This window comes from Montipora capricornis, chromosome 10 (assembly GCF_036669925.1).
Source record: "Montipora capricornis isolate CH-2021 chromosome 10, ASM3666992v2, whole genome shotgun sequence".
In the NCBI taxonomy this organism is placed as follows: Eukaryota; Metazoa; Cnidaria; class Anthozoa; order Scleractinia; family Acroporidae; genus Montipora; species Montipora capricornis.
In genome coordinates this window covers 62,676,134-62,698,633 of record NC_090892.1, presented here as the reverse complement: position 1 = coordinate 62,698,633, position 22,500 = coordinate 62,676,134, and the positions used below count along the sequence as shown (strand labels likewise).

Genomic DNA, 22,500 nt, shown 5'->3' with positions numbered 1-22,500 from the left:
GACTCAGATTGAAAAATCCTAGTGCCATCCCTGAGTCAAATCAAGAAAAAAATAGTTATTTAAAGGACAACGCTAAGGATGTAAGGATGAGCTCGAAACTTTGTCATGCAGTCTTATAACCTACCTAATTAAAGCAGATAAACATTGCCTTTAACATTGGTCTTAACTAGGGAAATAATTATAAGGCAGGTCTGCACAAGGGCATTGATTTAAGGGTCAGGTCATAAATAGGGTATCAAATTTTTGGTCAGATCATAAATAGGGTAGGGAAAATCGCTGATTTTGGTCATAAATAGGGTAAGGGTTTTGGGAAGCGGGCCGCACACCCCTGCCCAACTTTTCTGGGAGTACCCCCCCTCCCCTCCCCTGGGGCAGGCAGTCACTTTCACTGTTTACACGAGCGACCTTATACAGCACCTCACTCGTTTAAAATGGTTGTCACGTTTGCTCGTCAATTTCAACCCCATACACTTTAATTAAACACCGTTCTAGCTGCTCAACTGTGTAGTGTTTTGGTTCTCTCTCCAAAATAGAGCCAAGAACATGGTCGACGTTGCTTAAAACCAAATTTGAAGCAAATACTATGCCTCATTTCCGTTGTGACTCTTACAGACTGAACTTTGCTTGTCTGAGTCACCTGAGGGTCTATAATTTCATGACGTCATTAGTGCAAAGCGCTATTTAAATTGTCTCAAAAAAGCACCACAGCACTGCGGCACCAGCCATTTTTCTCAACTCAATTTAAACTTAAGCCGACTTGGCACCAGCCATTCTACTCAATCCACTTTAACCACTTTCATTCACTTCGGCACTGTAGCTCGCGCAGTAAAACTAAAGTAAAGCTTCTTTGTGGAGGGGTATTGCCGGTTTTCACTATCACACCATCATGAAAACCATTCAACAAATAAAGTCAAAAATCAAAGAGATAAAGGAAGATGAATATTCGAATAGTCTCGCAAAGGTTCAGGTCTGTGCGATTTTTCGTGCGAGAGATATTCGAAGAATTGTTTACTCAAATTTATAAGGATTTGTATGGAGACGCCATGTTTGTGTCCCTCTCAGGGACACAAATATGGCGGCCGGAAGCTAACAAAAACATATGTCTTCGAGTTTTGCTATAAAAAGCCAGTAGTTGTCTTCTGAGGGCTCTATAAACATTCTATATGAGTACTTATTCTCATGAAAGGACTGTTCAGATTGCAAAATCTCAGCGGATAATTCACATTTTTAACCTACGTGATAGCGTTCTCGACCGCAATTTTAATATTGTGTCACGCAAAAGCTTAGAAATTCAACCTTGCTTTACCACGAGACGAAAAACCCTATCAAACTGAAAATTTGTGAAAAGACAAGTCTTCAGCTGTTCTAATAACTAACTAAACTAAAATCTCAAAAGGATTGATAATTCCTTATTTTTTAGTTTTGATGACGTCATGTGAAAACCAATCGCTCCTTTCCGCATATAACCGATCATGCCCAAATGTCGGAAGATCGTCATTCTATCAAGTATTTTCCTTTACAGTGTTTTAAAACGCTTACCAAAGGTTTACGAGGCTTTCATAATATATCAGTCCGGCCTTGATTCCCTTTTCATCTTCTTCATAACTTAGAGAAATAAAACACTTAATTCAGAAACAAGCAGCAAAACTCTTGCACCTTCCTTGGGAGCAGCAAATGAAGCAACCTCGTTCCCAGGGTCTTCTCGGCTTTCAATATGGCGGCGGGTCTTGAGAAGACCCTGGCACACAGTGAACTAAAAAGATCGCTGATTGGTGCTTTTCGCACATGAACTCTGATTGGTTTAATGGCGAAAGAAAGATGGCGGCTAGTGAGGGGAGCCAGAAGAAGAACAGAGTTCGTGTTTAAATCATTTTCAAACTTGTAGCTGTTCCGTAAGAAGCAGCCGCAAATTAACAAGCATAACAGTCAAAAATAATTCGCCGTTTTTTTTACGTTGCACGGTGATCTACATCAGGCCTCGATTCCAATGAAAGCTACGTCGGCTTTTCACGACCTCTGGCATAGCGATCGCTCTATATATAGAAGGATATAATGGTGTTTGAAAGACGTGACGGTAATTAAGTGATTTTATTTCGTACGTACCTTTACGTTTTGGTTCATTTTGGCGTCTCACAATTGTAATTCCCTGACGCGATCGAGTATTGTTACTGTTGTTCAATGTTTTCACTATGTCAGATTGTGTTACAAATTATAAAATTGGGCAACAGGGTTCATAGATTATTGATGTGGTTGATTTAGTAGTTGTATGTGGCGCTGTTGACTCGTGTGACAGCTGCAATGAAGGCGGGTCTGTTAAATACAGGTCACATTCCACAGGTCAAGACTAAAGGTCGCTGTTCCAATAATCCCTGAACAATCAACAACTAATAAGCCAAAAGTTTCCCCGAGACCTGAAACAACATTTTTGTTGAGTGATTAGCGCTAGCAGACACTTTTGGTGTTGTTTATTTGTCTGCAGCACGGTGACATGTACACTCACCTGTGGAATGTGACCTGTGTTTTATTTTAATAGACCTGCAGCTGCAGTAATCCATATTCTTTCCCATCCCTTCCACACTCTTCAGCTAGTGGTCGGTTTTCATCATTGCCTTTTACTTTAATTTCATTAATAAAAAATATTAATCTCCGCACCCCAAACAAAGTGCATTTCACCTTGTAATTTTCCAAGAGGGTTATTTAAGATTGTGAAGTCTTAACAACAAATATTATTCTTGAAAATAATTGTAAGGCCTTTTATTATAGTCTTATTGACCTGTCAATTCGCTAACGACTTCCATTTTTGCTTCTTTTGATTTAAAAATATAAATATGTATTCTTTAATTTTGTACGCATGACTTTTTTGGCATCACACTCCTGTCAGTTTTCTTGTACTCCAATAATTTTTATTCGTTTTCAAAACATGCTTTGAAAATATTCTCTAGTATTGCTCAAGTTGTGGCATTTATAATTATTGTCTGAAGATGTGATACATCGAGTGATTTGAGGGAAGAATGCAGACTGCACAGGGGGATTGGGAAATAAAATTGAAGTTGACAAAGCACAGGAAATTTGCGACTTCACCAGCAACAAGAAACTATTTCACAAAAAGAAATAGTGTTTTGTTTCTGGAATGGTAAGGGCAGGAGAAAAGATAAAATACTGTAGTGTGGGTAACTTGGTCGGTCATATATATTTCGCTTCGTCTATTGAAACTCTCAACAAAGAAGGACAAAAATGTGGACGCAAACTCTCTTAATGGTTAGAAGCCAGTCAAGGAATATTAACCATTAAAGAGAAGAACATAATGATACTTGTCTACAAATACCTAATTTTCCTTCAAATGCCACAGCATAAAATTTCAAATTCCGTTTTCCCTGAATCTTCCATGTGAACCTAGGTGGGAAGTTACCAGCACTAGGTTTAAAATAACTGGTTCCTGGAAAACCCAATTTACCACTACAACTCACCAGTGCGAAGATTGTTTACATTACTTATTACCACGAAGAGAGATAGCTTTGGATTTTTCAACAAGATATCCCCTTAATTAATGTCACCCAAAATCATTCAGATAGTGAAAACTTCATGTTTGTCAGCATTATGATTTGCTATACTTCAGGTTCACATGTTCACAAGTTTGTTTTTTCGTTTCAGAGATGTTTAGATGTTCAATTACAAACTCTGTTTTGAATGGCCACTCTACCTCATAATTTGTGTAAATAGTTCACCCTGAATTCTAAACAGATACAATTCATTTCTGAGTAAATGAAACGAAAGAAAAATGTAGTTTAAGGAATGGAGGCAAATAAAACAAACCGTGCTATTGTCACTACCTCCAAAACAGCAGATTAAAAGCCAGTTTGATAAAACAGCAAAGATCCATCCCTAACCCTGGGCTCATTCGACAAGAACTGCTAAAGATGATGAGATGCTTATGTTTAGGACTTGCACAAATTGTGCCTTTTTTTAATTAGACCCAACAGATTTCATGAGCAGCATTCCAAGACATCACATTGTCTTCACTGGTAGGACAAGACATGGAAAAGTTCTTTTCATAGCTTGAAAAGTGCAGGAAGCAGATTGCTAATCCTATGGAATAGCATGTTCAACAATGTACATTGGCTTGATTATGTCAACTTTACCACCAAATATATTTACAATAACAAGTTGTAAGAATGTGGGCACTAAACATGCTGTGGTTCCCTGTTGGCAATCAGAAGAGAATTAAAATACTGATTTTACACTGACATGACAATACGTGCAGTCAATCGATGAGATGAGAGATAAAACCACAATACAACAATCAAATGGTTTCACCGTGAAAATGAAGTACCACAGATATGTGGTATATTAAATAATACTTCCTTTTAGGAAAATAGCTTTGGGTCAATGTATACTGGGGAAAGTCGTTGTCAGAAGGCTCATATACACCGATAAGAAATCAGATAATCATTCAAGTGTATGAAAAAGATAATTATAATTAGGTTTACTTGATGGAAAATAAACATGCAATATACCGGTAAACCATACATTACGGAAGACAGCGAGCACACCTCCGTGACTAAATAGCTAGAACCAGGGCTTTCATTTCATTAAAACTTAGCTCACTGGATTTTACGGTAATCAAATGTCTGTGATGTTACGGGTGAAACTGTGTGAAATGGCTGTTTCCAAACTGTTTAAAATCACAGCCTCGAGAAATAATAGCCGTCTATAAAATTGCATTGGTTTAAAATAACATGAAATGAAAAGAAAAGCAAGATTTCTCTGTCATCTACCGCATTCTCGTTGCTCGTGCATTCATCCATCCGTATTTTTGGTTTCTTACATCAAATTTTACAGCTTTGGGTTCCCCCTTCGTACTCCATTTTGTTTGTTGGCAGTTGTCGTACCCAGATTTCTCTCACCTTATTCCATGCCGCCATCTTGAAAAAATTTGCATATTTGTCCATCCTCGATGGACAAATTTGATCACGTGATCTGCTGTGTGCCAGGGTCTTCTCAAGACCCGCCGCCATATTGAAAGCCGAGAAGACCCTGGGAACGAGGTTGCAAATGAAGTATCAAATGTGGTTACCAAATTTGGTAATGTTTGAATGACAATTGCCATAGCAATGTTGAAGAATCAGTCACGCGATTTTATTTGAAAATTCCAGAACATTTTACACTATTTTTCCGTTTTGATAGTGATTCGTGTCTATTTCACCATGCACGCAATCACTGTACGTGTTAAAAATTAAATTAAATTAAAGCTGCTTGTTTTTTTGTTAAATGCTGTTTACACTGTGACCGGAATCGCTTAATCAGTAAACGAGTGCTATATTCAGCACACGATTTCGTTAAAGACCACTGCGTAGCCGTGTAGTCGCGTTTTCGCGTAGCCCCTTCTTTCCTTACTAACATGTTCTAGGGGTAGGGGTGGTAATGACCACTGCGTAGCCGCTAGCCTGCGAAAGCATCCGTTTCTCCTTCGCTAAGAGCGAAGGAGAAACGGATGCTTTCGCAGGCTACGTAGCCGCGTAGCTACACTTTTCCAAGGTCGCTTTTGGAGTGGCGGGGTATTCAGCAGTTAAGCGAGAAATTAAAAATGTTAAAATACTTTTAGTCGTTTTATTAATATCATTCACTCGACGGAAACTTAGATCATTGCACAGGGCCCAACGCCTGAAATTAAATTAAAGGAATCACTTGTGCATACCATGATTGACTCATAAATCAATTCTTTCTCCTAGATTATACTCTTGAGCTCAAATTTAGACGTTTCTCATGTGAGATTATCTGCAAAGAAAAAGGAGGCCCCTAATAGGAATCTTGACAGTTCGACTGCTGACATTCCGGCCGGCAGCTAAAGCGGAAACAATGATCAGAGCCATTTTTAGAATAAGGTGCAATTACTGGAGTGAGACCGAGTCATAACTGATAAATAAATCTCTTCATTGATTTAATTAATAACTGGGCCATCTTATTTACAGCATTTTCAAAAATACCACCATTCGAGATTTCTGTCCTAATGCAGTACACAGGTCTACACAGCACGTACTGTTCCTGGCCTAATCTCCCAGTCACCTCTGGTAAACAATTCTCATCGCAAAAACCCTCCTTGACTTCCTTCCAGTTGTCAACTCGTTCGAAGTTTAGAAAATTGCGTGCGCTGACACAATTTTTTCAGTTCGGGTTTTTTACTAGAGTTTTGAACAATGACGAATTCATGATACTGCTCTCACAGGAAGACACCCCTGAGGGTTCGAGACCGAATGGCGTCAAGTTATTTGATACGCTTATAGATCTCTTAGAATTTGCAGCGGTTGACGTGAGAAAATATACCGTCCGTAAAAACCCATCAAATAACCCGAGACAACACAGAAAATGAAGGGTGAGTTAGCCTGCGTAGCTGGCGCGATATTTTATCCCCGGGGGCGGGGGGGGGGGGGGGGGGACACCCATATGAAACAGACGGGGATGCTCGTCGTCTCGCTTAGGGGTGTAAATTTTGGATTTTGGTCTCGCCTAGGGTGTTCCGGGCAAAGCGCCAATATTTTAAGCCGCCAAGGTCTCGTTTAGGGTTCCGCGAAGAAACACAGAATTACGCGAAGAGAAACAGAAGACAAATTTTCTTTTTAACTTGTTTTTAGGGGTCAAAAGTTGCTTAAGGTGGCTGGTACCAGTTTCCTCGCGCGGGAAGTAAGTCACCTTCGTTGCGTCATGCGTGAGTAACACGCACGATACAGGCGCGAGATTTAAAACCCGAAAAACCAAAACAAACATGGCGGCGTGCGGCTTTTTTCGCGCAAGGACACTTTTGTACTGTTGGAGACGAAATTTTCATTTAAAAGAGACTTTTCCTGCTAGAACAACTTTAGTCAATTCTGTGTATTTAAGAAAAATTGTTTCTGGAATTCAATGTTTCCCAAGTTTCAAAGGCAACTCGATCGATCGTTACGGCCACAGGTAGCGTATAAAGGACTCGCAAAGTGGACATAAATATGGAGAATGGACAAACCAACAAAAATCACTTTGCTTGTTCTTCTTCGCAACATTCTATGGGTTGTATTTTGTTTGCTCGACAAATATTGCGTATGCAGGAGATAGAGAAGACGAAAACCCAAACTACGAGTCCAGGCGACACAAAGGATGCTTTGCTTCCAAACGTCAAATTCAATCTGTAGCAAATCTGACCAGAGCAAAAAAATGCATAACCCAAGGCAACGAAAATCACCCTGAAGAGGAACAAGACTTTGAACCTCCAAGAAAAATAGAAACGAGGATTAGCTTTAAAATTGCCAAATTGAAGTCGATGTTTCGGTAGTGTAGAGGTTAAGTGCATTTGCTCTTAAGCCATTGAACCTAATGCAACATCGTTCGGTCAACATCGTTCGGTCAACTTTTTTTAATTCTAAGTGACATACGCTGCTAATCTATAATTGTAGTCCTAGTCCGGGTTCATTTCGCGACATTTTAGAGTAAATTCGTTAATCAGTCACTTTTACGTATAAACTTATTTATTGCTTACATATATTAAGTTTTACCTATTACATGTGGGGACGTTTGGGTTGTCCGCGTGACTCCCGCCCCTTAAAACAGATCATTCGCGATTAATAGACAATATTCGTATTCTCGGTATTGGACTGGAACTAGCTTGCAATGGAGCCTAATGCGGGGGAATATATCAGAAAGTATTTGCATTCGAAAAGATTACCCCAGATTAGCCCCCAAATTAGCCTCCAAGCTAGTTCCAGTCCAATACCGAGAATACGAATATTGTCTATTCTAATAAACTCAATGTATGGTTTTACTGGCTACGAGCAGGTCCATTCAGATGGGAGCAGCAGCTGAGAAGTTGTGCAGCGTTCTTGTTGCCGGTCTGGTACTGCTCCCAGGCGTCGAACAGTTTCTGCTGAAGTTGCCTGTACTCTCTCCTCTGGATCCGCTTTAATTTCTTGTCTGATATCAGCTTGATGGTAAGAGAAGTTAGGCGGGCTTCGCGATGAAGTAGTTCGATTAACTGATAAAACTGCAATCTGCATTTGCCACCGGCTCGGCGGTTGAGAGCGTTGTGCCACCCCTCTATGTCGTTGTTGGTCCGGATTGGTTTATTAAATACACTCCAATCTCTTGGAAGGAAGATAGTACTGTCAATCCACTGCTCCTGGATGTATTCAATGAGATTGCGCAGGGGCTGGGTCTCTGCCTGGACGCTGAGGAGCACGAACATGGGTCTGATCTCGTGTTGAGGCAAGAACGGGAGGGCCATAAGTTTTCGGATGTACCGGTACACTGCGTCATTGCCACTATAGGCTGTTTGGAGACCAAGTTCTTGTACCTGTGATAGACAAATAGTCACAGTGGTCAAAATGTTATTGAGGGCTACTCAACATGATGCTTTGATATGAACTAACTAAAAAATGAAGGACAAGGGGGAAGGGGGGGGGGGGGGGGGACGGACGAAAAATTAGATTAAAAATCGGATAAGAGATGTTAACAATTTGAAGAAAAATTGTGCTCTGTATTTATAACAAATATAAAAAATGAACGGTCCCTAACCTTCCTCCACAGGGCCTGAGTCCAGTGAAATACGCAACCTTGAAGCTTCACTGTTGGTAAGACTGATCTTAGCGCCTTCCAGATAGCCTTCTCGAAGTCGAGGGTGACCTGCTGGACAGCGGGTTGAATTGGCAGCAGGCGCATTACTTTCTTCATTACCTAATAGGGGGAAAAGAGAAAGATATGATCAATGTAACTATACTATGCTTTAGGATACATAAAAACTAAATAGATAACTACATAGATAACTACCTTTTTGTAGTCTTTCGTACTTTTCCCGGACATGAGAACGAACAACAGTGGAACTTGTTTCGTGTGGTCACCTGATCGAACGAAAGCATTGATCGTTACCAGCTGCTGGAATGGTTTCCGTACTAATTTAAATGTACCGTCAATATACCAAGACTTGGCCTTGGCGACGGTCATCAGTTGTTCAACTGTAGCGAAGATGAGATGTCTTCTTTCCTTCACGTAAACGTCTGCCTGAAAGAATCCTTCCGGTATGCAGTCCTCCACTAGTTGGAAGTCGAGGTCCTTAGGATCCTCTGGGCGAAGTCTCTGATGCAGGCGGTTTGCAGCTCGCGCCATATGTTCTGGCTTAGGGAGTGCTGGACAGCGTTCGTCATTCAGCTCATTTAACAAGACCTGAAAAAAAAAAAAGAAAAGGAAAGTCAAGATGTTTCTTAGTTAATCGTCGCATTGTTAAAGATCGTACTCCTGTTGCTCTAAAAACATATCTTTTAAAAAAGTTGTCTGTTTCCTACAGTAAGTATTCCACCCCCGAAATATTAGCTACGTTCACTTGTGAGTCTGTAATTTATATACCTCTTCCACTATTGCCGAAGCCGGCTTGAACTTATCCTCCAGAGCCTTCTCTTTGACCAAATTTACGATCTTGGCCGCTGTCATTGCCCCTACTTCTGCTGCATGATTATGAGCGTTTTCTCCGGAATGGAAATTCCCGTCCCGCTGTATCACCGTAGCCTTGCACGCATTTCCTCTGGGACGGACCACACACTGCCAATAGGTTGCATAAGACCGTTTGGATCTGACGTTGTAGCTGTACCCGAGGCTGTCCACTAGTTTGGTTTTGCGACGCTTGCTTCCCTCTTCTACAAGCTGGAACGTTACGTGGTGATTGTTTGGGTTCTCCAACGTGACATCTCCCAGGACCGGCTCTTCGATCGAAGATTCAACAATAGGACATGGCTCTGGAAAAAGGGAAAAAAAGGAAAATAATTATATATTTACAAGACAAACATATTTTCTCAGACTTTACAATCAATTGTTTATTCACAGTAAACTTGAGAATTCAAAAGAATTAAGTTTGCGTTTCAGATAACTAAAGTTTGCATCGAAAGAATCAAGTTGTAGTAAACCGAAAAAATCGAAAAAATTGCGTGAATATCTTACAAGAGAAGAAAGAGGCTATCGGTGAAATTAATGTTAATGTCCCCATTAACCCTTTCACCGCCATAAATGCAGATTGACACTTATAGATTTTACTCTGTTTGGTGAGGTCAACCATTGTTCTGCAAAGCCAAAAATTCCCTCTCCTAGACGAGGTTATTTATCACCAGGTAATTCTATCGTTTTGGAAAAAGAGACCACTTCATTATTCATCAGCGTCACAAATTCTTGCTGATTTTGGGGATAATTTTGACGAAATTCAAGCACGCTTCCATTAGACCTGTTTATTTTCGTGTTTCACTTAGTTATTTTCCGGTGTGGCTGTTAAATGACACGATGATTTGAATAGGCTTTTCAGCTTTGTTTTCCCTCTCTGTCTCACCTAACACACCGGCGGCTTTCGCTTCTCTTTACATCCGCTTTATTTTTTAAAAGAAAAGGGGAGTGAAAATAAAAAAAATTGCGTGAATAACTTACAAGAGAAGAAAGAGGCTATCGGTGAAATCAACACACACAGACTATCCGATGTAATCTACATATTGACAATCAGCAAAATTAACAACATCTAGGTTCGCTCAAAAGAAATGTCCTCATTAACGCTTTCACCGCCACAAATGTAGATTGACACTTATAGATTTTACTCTGTTTCGTGAGGTTGACCACGATGGCCGCACACAGAGAGGAATTTGCCTCGCGAGGCCAAAAATATCAAACATCTTTGCTTTTATCCTCACGGCCTCGCCAGGCGTATTTCCAGCGTATTGCGCACCAAAAGTGTGATATCTCCACTTATGTCCACGGCGTAAGTGTCCACATCGTTCCGGTTGCAGGTTGCAATTTAACCTGCACAGGTTGCAATTCAACCTGCACAGGTTGCAGGTTGCAATTTAATTATAACTCGAAAACTGCTGGTCACGCTAAAAATAGTTCATAACCCATATACTCATCAGGGGTTCTTACATAAGGTAGTTGGCGTCTTTTACATAGTAAAAACTTGGCAACTTCACCCTTCGGCAAGTATATTCTGTCTATCGTAAAGAGCGTTATGTAACAGTCACGGTAACAATCGATTTACCTTTCTTTTAAGTGCCAGCGGTTTTCCAGTTATAATTAAATTTCAACCTGCAACCTGCAACCTGCAAAACATACCTGCCGTTGACTGGATTGCATACATCGGGAGACTATAATAAGTAGACACACATTGGGGATTCTTGCTGTAAATTATTTCTTAAATTGCTGTATTAATTAACAATTAGACCCATAGCCCTTGCAGGCTATGGGTTAATAGCCTTTCAGGCGAAGCCGAATGGGCTATTGACCCCGTGGCCCTTGAGGGCGAAGGGTCTAATTATTTTATTATCACCCAACTAGTCAGACAGAAAAGGCAATAATAAATTAGCAAATGCAAGTTAAAGAGATATTTATTGGGGAATAAAACGAAGTAAAGCGTCACCTTTTCGCTACTCGAAGACTATTAATAATAGTCCTCTAGTAGTGATTAGGCCTAAGCCCTTGTCAACATTTTAGCTTACAATTTACGGTTTAACTACACTTTGCACGAGATTGTGTGAAGCAAATAGGACTCGCTCATTGATTAAGCCTAAGCGCTCGTTTCAGTGATTAGGCCTAAGCACGCTTTTAACATTGCGTACGCGTACCGCGTAGTCAGCTAACATACCTCGCCATCTTGAATTTAATTCTTTCTGCGTACCGCGCACTGCGTAGCCAGCTACTTAAGATACTTAGCAACCTTGACTTTATTTTTTCCGCGTACCGCGTGGCCAGCCCTTTACAGTAACGGCCTCGATGTGGCGGGGTAAACTGCAGCCGCTCCAAGATAAAAAATAGTTTTCTACTGTTCAAATGCTTTTGGCCTACTTAAGCCCGCCGCACACGGTGAGGAAACAGCTGAGCTGATACTCCATCGCGAGGCGGTTTGCTCATCCGTTTCCTCATGTTTGCGGGAAAATTTTGGTGAGAAATTCGCCTTGCGAGGCCGTGAGGATAAAATCAAACATGTTTGATATTTTTGGCCTCGCGAGGCAAATTGCTCACTGCACCTCCTAAATCCACAACATGATGGCGAATATCGTTGTCGATAAGAGTACAGACAACGCTGAACCACTTTCGATTTGTTAAGTTGATATGTATCTCTCGTTCTTATAGCGCGTTCAACGAATCATTTTACAATTCGGTTAACTTTCATTCGCAATAGTACTCGATTTCTGAATAAGACTAAGCGCTCGATTCAGTGATTAGGCCTAATTAAGCACTGGCAGCTTCTGCACGTACTGTACCGGAGCATAAGCACTCTCGTAAAAGTTTAGCTTTCATTTTGTGGTTCGGTTTACTACACTATTCACGAGATCGTGTGAAGAAGAAAGCACTGCATTATACTCAACTACACTTTTTACGAGATCGTGTAAGGAAGAAAGCACTCGTTTACTGATTAAGCCTAAGCGCTGGTTTTCGTGGTTAGTCCTAAGCACTCTCGTAAAATCCTAGCTTACATTTTGTAGTTCGGTTAAGAACACTATTATTAGGCCTAAGCACTCTCGTAAAATTTTAGCTTTCATTTTGCGGTTCAGTTAACTACACTTTTCACGAGATCGTCTTGCCCTTGGACAATTTTCATTCATCGACTACGGGATTGCGGACCGCGGTGGCAGTTCATTATAGCAATATTTCAAAAGTGTAAGCGCTTGTTTCAGCCGTTGATTAGGCCTAAGCACTATTGTAAAATTTTAGCTTTCACTTTACGGTTTGAAGAAAGCACACGTTTACTGATTACGCCCAAGCGCTCATTTCAGTGATTAGACTTTAGCACTCTCGTAAAATTGTAACTTTCATTTTGCGGTTCGGTTAACTACACTTTTCAAGAGATCGTCTTGCCCTTGAACAATTTTCAGTCATCGAGTACGGGATTGTGGACCGCGTTGGCAGTTCATTATACTGCTTGCGGCAACACATCGGATTGTTGTTTGTTAGTTTGCGTTTTTGTTTTCTTTCAGTGTCATAAAAGTGGACAAGAAATGTGCGAATTCAACACAAAGGTTGACCATTGTTTCTGCAAAGTCAAAAATTCACTCTCGTAGACGAGGTTACTTTTTTTAGTCTTTAATATCACCACGTAATTCTAGCTTTCTTTTTGTGGTTCGCATAACGTACAACACTTTTCACTAGGTAGTGTGAAGAAGAAAGCACTCGTTTACTGTTTAAGCCTAAGCGCTCGTTTCAGTGATTAGGCCTAAGCACTCTCGTAAAATTTTAGCTTTCAGGTTCGGTTAACTACACTTTCCACGAGATCGTCTTGCCCTTGATTGCGGGGGGTAGTTTCTAAAGAAATTATGGTGCTGCGTCGGTGGGGAGGTAATATACGAAAATTTTGTTTTATCAACGGAGTTGATAATGTAAACTGACCACCGTACAGAGAATCTCTATACGGCGTCCAATTTACATTATCAATTCCGTTGATGAAACCAAATTTTTGTATGCGGGATTGCTGCCGCGGTGGCAGTTCATTATAGCGAGATTACCAAATTAAATGAAGACTTAAGCAGAATTAGTAACTGGACTTTTAGAAATCAACTCCTTATAAACCCTAGTAAAACTCTTTTAATTATCTTTGGCACCAGAGCGATGGTCAGCAAAGTAGAGGATTTTCGTCTAAATTTGTTGGGAAAAGAAATTACCGTACTTATTCAGCTATAAGCCGAGCGATTTTTACACAAATCCTCACTCAATTTGGGCAAATTTGAAGCCGTAGAAGGGGTCTCGGCTTATAGCCGAGTATTTTTGATAAAAATAATTTTCTCAGCAAATTCAAACAGTAACAAATGAACGTGTATTCACTTACAAGCCGAACTAAATTACTTGTAAAATTTGTAAAATGAAGAGTAGTTGTTGTTGGTGTAATATGGATTTTTATTACTTGGTGCCTCGTGTTGTTATGTGATCGGGATCGATCTTATTGCTCGTCTTCTTTCTCGCTGTCTGTCTCGAATTCGTCGTCCAATTCCTAGTCTTCACTTTTTTTTTTGTTCTAGAATATTCTCGTCGAAGATTGCATCGTCTTCTGTGCCGTCGAGTGTGTTGTAGAGGTGCCACAAGTCTTGCACGAACGTCTCACATCTCCTCGGGAATATTGCGCGAAGCCTGGTTTACCCATCGAAGGAACGAGGAGTCTGGGAACGAGATTGCACCATCACAGATCGTGTCGTAGATCGTAATAATATTCGTCACCTCACGATCACGTCGCTTGTTTGTTTCTTATCTTTCGTGTTCATTTGATTGCTTTGAGTATAATTCTTCAGTCAATGTCAATTTGTATTTTAAATTACGAAAATTCCATAGTCGATAATACACATCAAGACCTAAAATGGGTCTCGGCTTATAGCCGAGTATTATGCATTTACAATTCGTGTCAATCAAGTTGGTACACCGGCTACCGTTGCTAAGGATCTGGGAGTTGTCCTGGATCCCTGCTTGACATATAACGATCACATAGCTTCAACAGTGTCCGTTTGCATGGTGCGCCTAGGCCAGATTAATCGAGTTAAACATGCTTTTGACCCAACCACCTTAACTATTATAGTTAATGCCTTAGTTTTTAGCAAGCGATATTATTGTTGTAATGTTTAGAGCAACACCTCTGAGTACAACTTAAGTAGGATCCAGGCTGTACAGAATTTCGCGGCTCGTATCGTTAGCAGCTCAAGGAAATACGACCATATTTCCCCTATCCTTAAAGATCTAAAGTGGCTACCTGTAAGACAGCAGTTGTATTATCGCCACGCAATAATGGCCTTCAAATGTATGTCAGGGTGCGCTCCAGCCTCTTTATTTTCTAAATATATTCAAAGAGCCATGATCACAAGGCGTACAACGAGGAACTCCCAGATGTTAAATATGCCTTTGAACTTTCCACTTCAGGACAGTCAAACTCTGGAACTCACTAGATTCGACTCTTAAATTGAAACCAACACTACAGGACTTCAAACGTTGCCTGAGGAGAAGCCTTCTCTCGAATTTTTTAGTGACTTAATTGCTCCACTTTTGTTTTTATTTCATTAATTAATTAATAATTAATCGGTTCGATTATGTCATTTACTAGTTAATTAGTTAATTAATTTACTTGTATATAGCATTAGTTATCCCTTGACTTTATTCTGAAAAGCCCATTTGGGACGAATAAAGTATTTATGTATGTATGTATGTAGTGTACTCAGACGACGAACGAGGAGACTTGGGGCTCAGTTAGCAGTTACACTACAGTGACTTAACACGACGTATATGTCAATTTCATAAGATGGCGTCTAAAAGGACGCTGCGGTATTTCCGGCGGATCACAATTCAGGATTTTGCAACTTCTGTTCTACTTGGTGTCGACATTCTTCTACAGTTGTGGTAAAAGGATTTCAATTTCGACTGATGGCAAGATTCGTGAAAAGCTACTATAAAATTCTCAGGCACGACTTGCATCTTCACGCAATGCTTACTTTCAAGTAATGGATCATACGACAAGTATACATATTTTGTGTGTGGTTTATTGAATCTAATTCCTTGCAAGCGGACATTGGTAAGATTCACATAACTGCTTTGAAACTCTTAGTACCCGTTGGTGAAGTCATTCTTACATGAATTGAGTACGAGGCAGTTATACATGTCAGTAATTAAATTGTTCCAGCGCAGTCACAAATGACAACCTTGCCATGACTTTGTTATTTGGAGCCACGTCCCGTTGCCATATCTCCCTATTTTGCCAAATTCCTCTTTCCCTTTTTCTTCATGCTGGTTGTTAATTTTCTAAAATCATTAAAATTCAAGAAATGAACTTTTGTAATTTGAGGTCAAACATTTGAAACAGCACTGGAGATCGAATTCTTCTTTCATTAATTTTGTTCGCCACATTCGCCAACTTTTATGGGCCCCCTCATTGCTTCATTCCTTTGTGCTTTGCCTCGTTGGCGATTGTGGCAAAATTGTCGTTTTCGCCGTATTTGCCAAATTCGCCGCTTTCGCCAACTTTTATGGGCCCCCTTCACTGCTTTGTGTTTTGCCTCGTTGGCGATTGTGGCAAAATTGTCATTTTTGCCATATTTGCCAAATGCGCCGCTTTCGCCAACTTTTATGGGCCCCCTTCACTGCTTTGTGTTTTGCCTCGTTGGCGGTTGTGGCAAAATTGTCATTTCCGCCATATTTGCCAAATTCGCCGCTTTCGCCAACTTTTATGGGGCCCCTTCACTGCTTTGTGTTTTGCCTCGTTGGCGATTGTGGCAAAATTGCCATTTCCGCCATATTTGCCAAATTCTTTTATGGGGCCCCTATACTGCTTTGTGCTTTGCCTCATTGGCGATTGTGGCAAAATTGTCATTTTCTCCATATTTGCCAAATTCGCCGCTTTCGCCAACTTTTATGGGCCCCCTTCACTGCTTTCTCTTTTTCCTCGTTGGCGATTGTGGCAAAATTGTCATTTTCGCCATATTTGGCAAATTCGCCGTTTTCGCCAACTTTTATGGGGCCCCTATACTGCTTTGTGCTTTGCCTCGTTGGCGATTGTGGCAAAATTGTCATTTTCGCCACATTTGCCAAATTCGCCAACATTATCTCTTTTTTGCAATTTTTGTTGTTGTGTGCATTTCTGGACATATCTCCTCGTCCTACACCAGGTATGGGACGTGAGAAAAAGGAGCAAGGTCAACTGGTTATACCGGTATGTTACGCAGGATTTTTGATTAAGCTCGATTCACGTGTTTACAGTTTGTCCAAGTGTTTATTTTGGCCCTGGCGACAACGCAAAGCCTTGACTCGCTACGTTGGACAGTAGGAACCTTTAGATTCTAGGACGAGGACGAGAACGAGTACGAGTTTTGACTGGCAGTTTTTAGCGAAAATACTTTAAATATTTATAGAGCCCGTACGATTATTCTTACTTTTTGTTAGCAGTATACATGTAGGTTGCTTGGTGGTTGACTAAAAAGCACTCGTGCAACCGACTAGTTAGCGGGCGCATGTTTCTCATGTAGCTCCGCAGTGAGTAGGACTGGTGATGAGATTTAAATTACCGGTAAGTTGCTTTGTTTTAGATTTCCCAGTGCGCAATTTGCTCTCCAGTATGGTGGTTTCTGTGCCATGTGATCGCCAGCTGTAAAGGGCCCATTGCAAGCAAGCGAAAGCAACGCAAGCACTAAGGCAAAGAATTTCAAGCAAGCAAACAAAGCAACTCAAGCAAGCAAAGCAACGCAAGCAGGCAAAGCAATTCAACGGCAAGCAAGGTGAACGCAAGCAAGGAAAGCAACCTTAGCAAGCAAACTATCTCAATTAAGTAGGCACTTCAAGTAAGCAAAGCAACGCAAGCACTGAGGCAAAGAACTTCAAGTAGGCATGCAAAGCACCTCAAGCTCTTCAAGAGAATTCAGAATTCCGCCACATATCCGGGACCTTTTCCATCGCTTGTAGCGCTAAATTTAAACTCTCGCGAGTCAAAAGACGCAAAACAATAAAGAAAATGGCCGAAAACGGCGCAACATCGACTGCTTCTTGCCATTTTTTCATTCTATACAGCGCACTGATCGCCTAGGTACACTAGGGCATTTAAAGAAGAGGTATTAAGCTTTTATTCTAAATATTTTTCTAAGCCGTTGATCCTAGATAAGGTTTATCAAACTGATATTGAAAATGCTTAAGTTTTACTTGTTATTGGTATGAAAATATTGACTCATTAATATTCCCATTGATTTTTTTCTCCAGAAACGGTATTAGCGACTTAGGTACACTCGGGCATTCTAAGTTCCCGATCTGGAGGAAGACTGTGCAAATTTTCATGTTTATACGATGACCACAAGCTTTATCAAAATGATGGTTTCTAAAAGTTATACCAAAAACCTTCAAAAATGGTTGCCTTGGAACTCCCTTGAGTATTTTAACAGAGTTTTCAACTCCGCCCCCGCTGACAATAGAGTGCAGTCGTGAATAATGAAGCATTCTTAAGGTGTTGAAAAAAAAAGTGGCACATTTAAACTCCACGGGCTAATGTTCACAGACATAGCGGGAAATGATATATGTGAAAAAAAAAATAAAGCAAATTTGTTATCTGGAAAAGTTGACTCGACTTATCTACTAAGTGACAGTTATGTGTGCAGTGTGCAGTTATGAGTAAATGCCATTGGTCATAAACTTTTATTTCATTTGGTGGCTTCTAAAGAAGCCGTTTTCATGAGAGCAGCATTCCGCTCACTGGATGTGTCCGGCGAAATAACTCTTCGTGAACTTGATCTGAACTTTCTCTACTGGGCGGGGAGCTGATTTGCGGCCTTGTTCATCTAAGAAGGAGAGCGACTTGCCAAGAAACAACTTCAAGCTGACTGGAGCGTCGACGCTACATCCACCGCCTGTTACTGTTAAACACTTCTTCAGATAAGGACCAAGGCCGGCTGCCATCAGTTCCTCTTCACTGGCGAGGTACGGAGATCCACGGAGGTCTGTCGGCAAACCAGGAAAGATAGCTCGCACTACATCGTGCCGCATCGTGATAGTTTCGTTGCAGGCCAGGGGCGATTTTAAACCCTTCTCAAATAGAAGAGCTAGTCTCCCGGCATTCATCGGCGCGAAGTGGATAGACAAATCTGTTCTCGAAGGCGGCGATGATATCTTCGGGCAAGTGCTCGTCTGGCTCCCATGTATTTTCGCTCGGGGATTAGTTCTGTATGAAGCAAAGTACTTCATCCAATGGCAGAACTACTCCCCAGCCGGTCTCAGAGAGATCATTTTTGATTTTCGTTAAAAAGATCTCGGAGTGTTCGCAACGTTGTTTTATATTGTTGTTGCTTTTTTTTTTCTTAAAATGCTTGCAAAATACTCTCAGGCAGGACTGCATTAACCGGAGTGTCGAATAGAAATGCGTGACCTGTGAAACCCATGTCTCGCGCTTGCTCTTTGAGTAACGTTTTCAAAACCACCTGTGTGATATAAATATTTTACCTTATCGGCAGACTGTTAACGATCTCCTTTGCAGCCGATTTTTCAGTTATGAAGAAAATTTCAGCGGAGTATATGGACAACGCGCGTGTGAAGCGAGTGATCCACCCGTCGCACTACTCAGAATGCAGGGGCACCCAACGTCAATTTTCGGAAAATATCTGTTCGAAAGACGATTTGAGATCTAGAATTTTCGGAACATTTGTTGTAAAATTTCTTGCTTGCCTGCCTCTCCTAGGATTTTCGAACATCTGAAGAATGGCATAATTGCCCATTTTTAACGGATTTTTACCCTAAAAAGGTCACCTAGAATTTTCGGGAGCCTTTTTTCTGGCTAAAATTTTCGAAAAGGTAAGTTTTGATCCCTATAATTTTCGAATCACTAGACTTTCAGCTAGGAAATCCGAACAGATGAAAAATTTTTAGGGAATAAAAATATGCCAATATCTACCGTCTAAATTCTAAAATACGTTTGACAATGCTCTGTTTAAGTGGTTTTGAACTATATTCTCGTTGGGTGCCCCTGAGAATGAACCTACGATCAAGCCATTTTTTTGTGCTCTTTATTTTCTTGACATGGAGGCGAACACAATGTTTGGGGCAAAAAGTAAATGTATCGGTCGGCTGTTTTGTTTTGTTTTGTGTTTTCCAGTCCGCCGCCGTAATCGAAGGTTGAGCTTTTCAAACCATTTGTTGCACGTGAAACTATTTCGATAATTCAGAAAACATTTTTACCATCGGGTGTTGGTTAGCCTTTTACATGTAAGTCAAATAAAGATATCGGGGCACACGAATTCGCAAAACGCTTTGTGAAGAGAGCGGCCCGCCTTTAATTAGTGCGCTTTTGTTAGCTGTATTGCACCTTGGGATTTACTTTACGCATTCAACCGTTTGATTGACAGCAGCTGAAATCTGCGAAGAGACTCGAGTATTCCCAAAGCTAAATCTGTTGACCAATCACAACCGACAAGTTCTAGACATGCAAATTATTATGCCGCGCGTTAATAATCTGAGAACTGTAAGTACATATCGCGAAAGACAATGGCATTCTGTGCCATGCCTTGTAAGGATATGCACACAGGGAAACTATCTGGGAAATTCGCATGAGAAATACCAAGAGAGGATATCATCCACTCAGGCAAAATACATAATAAACTTTAGGGCCAAAACAAGAGACGAAAACCGGTCGTTCCGTGCGCCTAAAGTGCATCTTTTACAGTGTAAGTATTATTAATCGGCAATCTCAAAGCCTACGTATTTGTTCAAGATTGGTTAGTCATCAGGGCGATATTGATATATGCATGTAGCATCTTTACTACTCTAACGCAATTTTATGTAACTGTCATTAAGTGTCCCACCTGCACTCCAGTCACGACCATTTCACAAGCTGCCAGTCCATAGTTACTAACTATTTTTTTCAGGATTTGTACAGAATTTTTATTTCATCTGGAAATAATGGAATCTTCCAGCGCTGGAGCACTTATTTGGGACACTGTAAACTGAAATCAACAAATTGACGCAAACAAAATCAAATGCTGGTTTTTCAGGAGGGGGAAAACCGGAGAACCCGAAGAAAAACCTCTCGGAGCAGAATAGGGAACCAACTAACGAAACCCACATGTGACACCGAGTCTGGGAATTGAACCTGGGCCAAAGTGGTGGGAAGTCAGTGCTCTCACCACGACGACAGCCCTGCACCCCCAAAGAAACACGAGAAGAGAAGATTAAGCTGGGTAAACCACATCGTCAATTTCACAACTTGATGTGTACACCAAAAAAAGTACACCAACAGAAATGTAAGGAAACAACTTAAAAAACACACAGGCTTGCAACACTAAAAAGCAAATAAATTATAATAACAGACTGAGCTTCGTGACGGGATTTCAGAGCCAAAAGGACTTCAAACGGGAGAGCTAACTAATTTTTGCAACTCGTGTTAGCAACCATTTGAAAACCGACTCCTGATGGTAATGGTGTAAAAAACACAAGTAACACATACAGCAGTCTCATGGTGTTTTACATTTCTCGGAGAGATAGACAACCAGTACCGGGGGTCTTCCTTCTCTACTCTTCAAGGCGAACAGTGTGTGCCCGTTGCGCTTTAATTAACGTACCACAGTGTTGATTAATGGGAAGCGTTGTGATGCGGGGACAACGGTTTTTAGTAAAATCCAACTAGTGGTCTATTATCAATGTTGCGTTCTGATTGGTTGAGCTACTAGTAGGCTATTTGTTATAGCCCACTAGTAGCGAAAAGCGCTGGCTTTGAAAACCAAAACAACAATTAAAGTCTAGCTTTAACTAGCGAAAGATGTTTTGTCTCGATATTTTTTTGACCAAATAGTTGGATTTTACTAAAACAATTATTCCTCTCGCCCTCATGGCCTCTGAGTCAATAGCCCATTCGGCCTTCGGCCTCATGGGCTATTGACTCAGAGCCCATTCGGGCTCGAGGAATAATTGTTAAATAGTCCTTATCCGAGAAGACTTAAAAGTCGAACCAGTTGGAGATGAAATTGCAAAGCCTGCACTTTCTCCTCCGGGATTTTCAACCCGCGGGCGGAATTTTCAACCCGCGATCTCCCGCAAGAAAGCCCGATACTCAACCAACTGAGCAAGCATCAACCGCGTTGCACAGTATGGCAAGTAGTGTCAAAATTCAAACACGCAATTCAAACGTCCAATTCGGAAGGGAAGGAAGGAAAGGAACTTTAGTTAAGTGTCAACAAGAGTGAATTAGATATGAGTGTTGTTATGGCATGGGTGGGGTGGGTGGGATCCCCAGCACAGTCACAAATGAGGCTATTTTTAGAATACTCATTACCGCGAATCTCAGTTGTCATGTCCCAGAAAAAAAACATGGCAGAAGCAGTCACGTATGACATGGCATCTTCTGATTGGTTCAAACTGGCGTCCCTTTGTTTCGCGCTCAAAGTATAATCCATTTGTGACTGTGCTAGGGCAAGGCCGCAAAGTGATAAATCAACACTCTTATCTAATTCACTCTTGGTGCCAAGTTTTCTAGTGCGGGAGCGCTAACTGGGGACACTGACGGTAAACTACGGAAATCAACAAATTTAGTAACGCAAATCAAATCAATTGCTGTTTCTCTCACTAGTACAATTCGGTAATTCAAATATTCCATTCTCCAGTTCTCCAATGCATGTCATTCAAACTTTCAATTCGACAATTCAAATATGCAATTGAATTACGCAAATGAATGTTTGAATTGTTGAATTTTCAAACTCAAGGTTTGAATAGCTAAGTTGAATGTTTGAATTGCCGAATACAAGTTTGAATTTCTACACTAAAATGCGTCATGCTTAATATCTTTTTTCAATTGCTGTTTCTCTCACTAATAACATTTGTCTCCCGTAGTTACGAATCATCCAATTGAGAGATCGAGCGCCGCGTTTACGTCAAATGGCCAACGGGAAACGGCAGGCGCCCGACGTCACAAAATCATGAATTCTCTTACTCTAATTTGTCTACCTTTTGAGAGGTTGGTTGATAACCATTAGCGCAAGAATGAGCTGATATCAAACTAGTTTCTTCCAGTTTTCACGGTGAAGACGC

At 40.8% G+C, this 22,500-nt stretch overlaps 2 protein-coding genes across 4 annotated transcripts in view; both read right to left on the bottom strand.

The window, feature by feature from the left end:
- Positions 1–22,500, bottom strand: part of LOC138022472 (NLR family CARD domain-containing protein 3-like) — a 73,866-nt gene that overhangs the window by 22,610 nt on the left and 28,756 nt on the right. The window contains exon 1 of one of the 3 annotated variants that reach the window (XM_068869613.1): positions 1,540–2,416. The exons of 1 other annotated variant lie outside the window; for it this stretch is intronic. The gene's annotated coding sequence lies outside the window, so the exon portion shown is untranslated. Of the gene's footprint in view, positions 1–1,539; positions 2,417–22,500 lie in introns of those variants that run through there. One more of the 3 variants, XM_068869615.1, reaches the window with a different exon arrangement.
- LOC138022259 (uncharacterized) lies at positions 7,422–9,126 on the bottom strand. Its single transcript, XM_068869351.1, has 3 exons — positions 8,791–9,126; positions 8,539–8,697; positions 7,422–8,317 (listed from the first exon to the last, which is right to left on the bottom strand). Exons 1-3 carry the CDS (start codon positions 9,124–9,126, stop codon positions 7,787–7,789), a joined length of 1,026 nt encoding a protein of 341 aa, XP_068725452.1. The 3' UTR covers positions 7,422–7,786.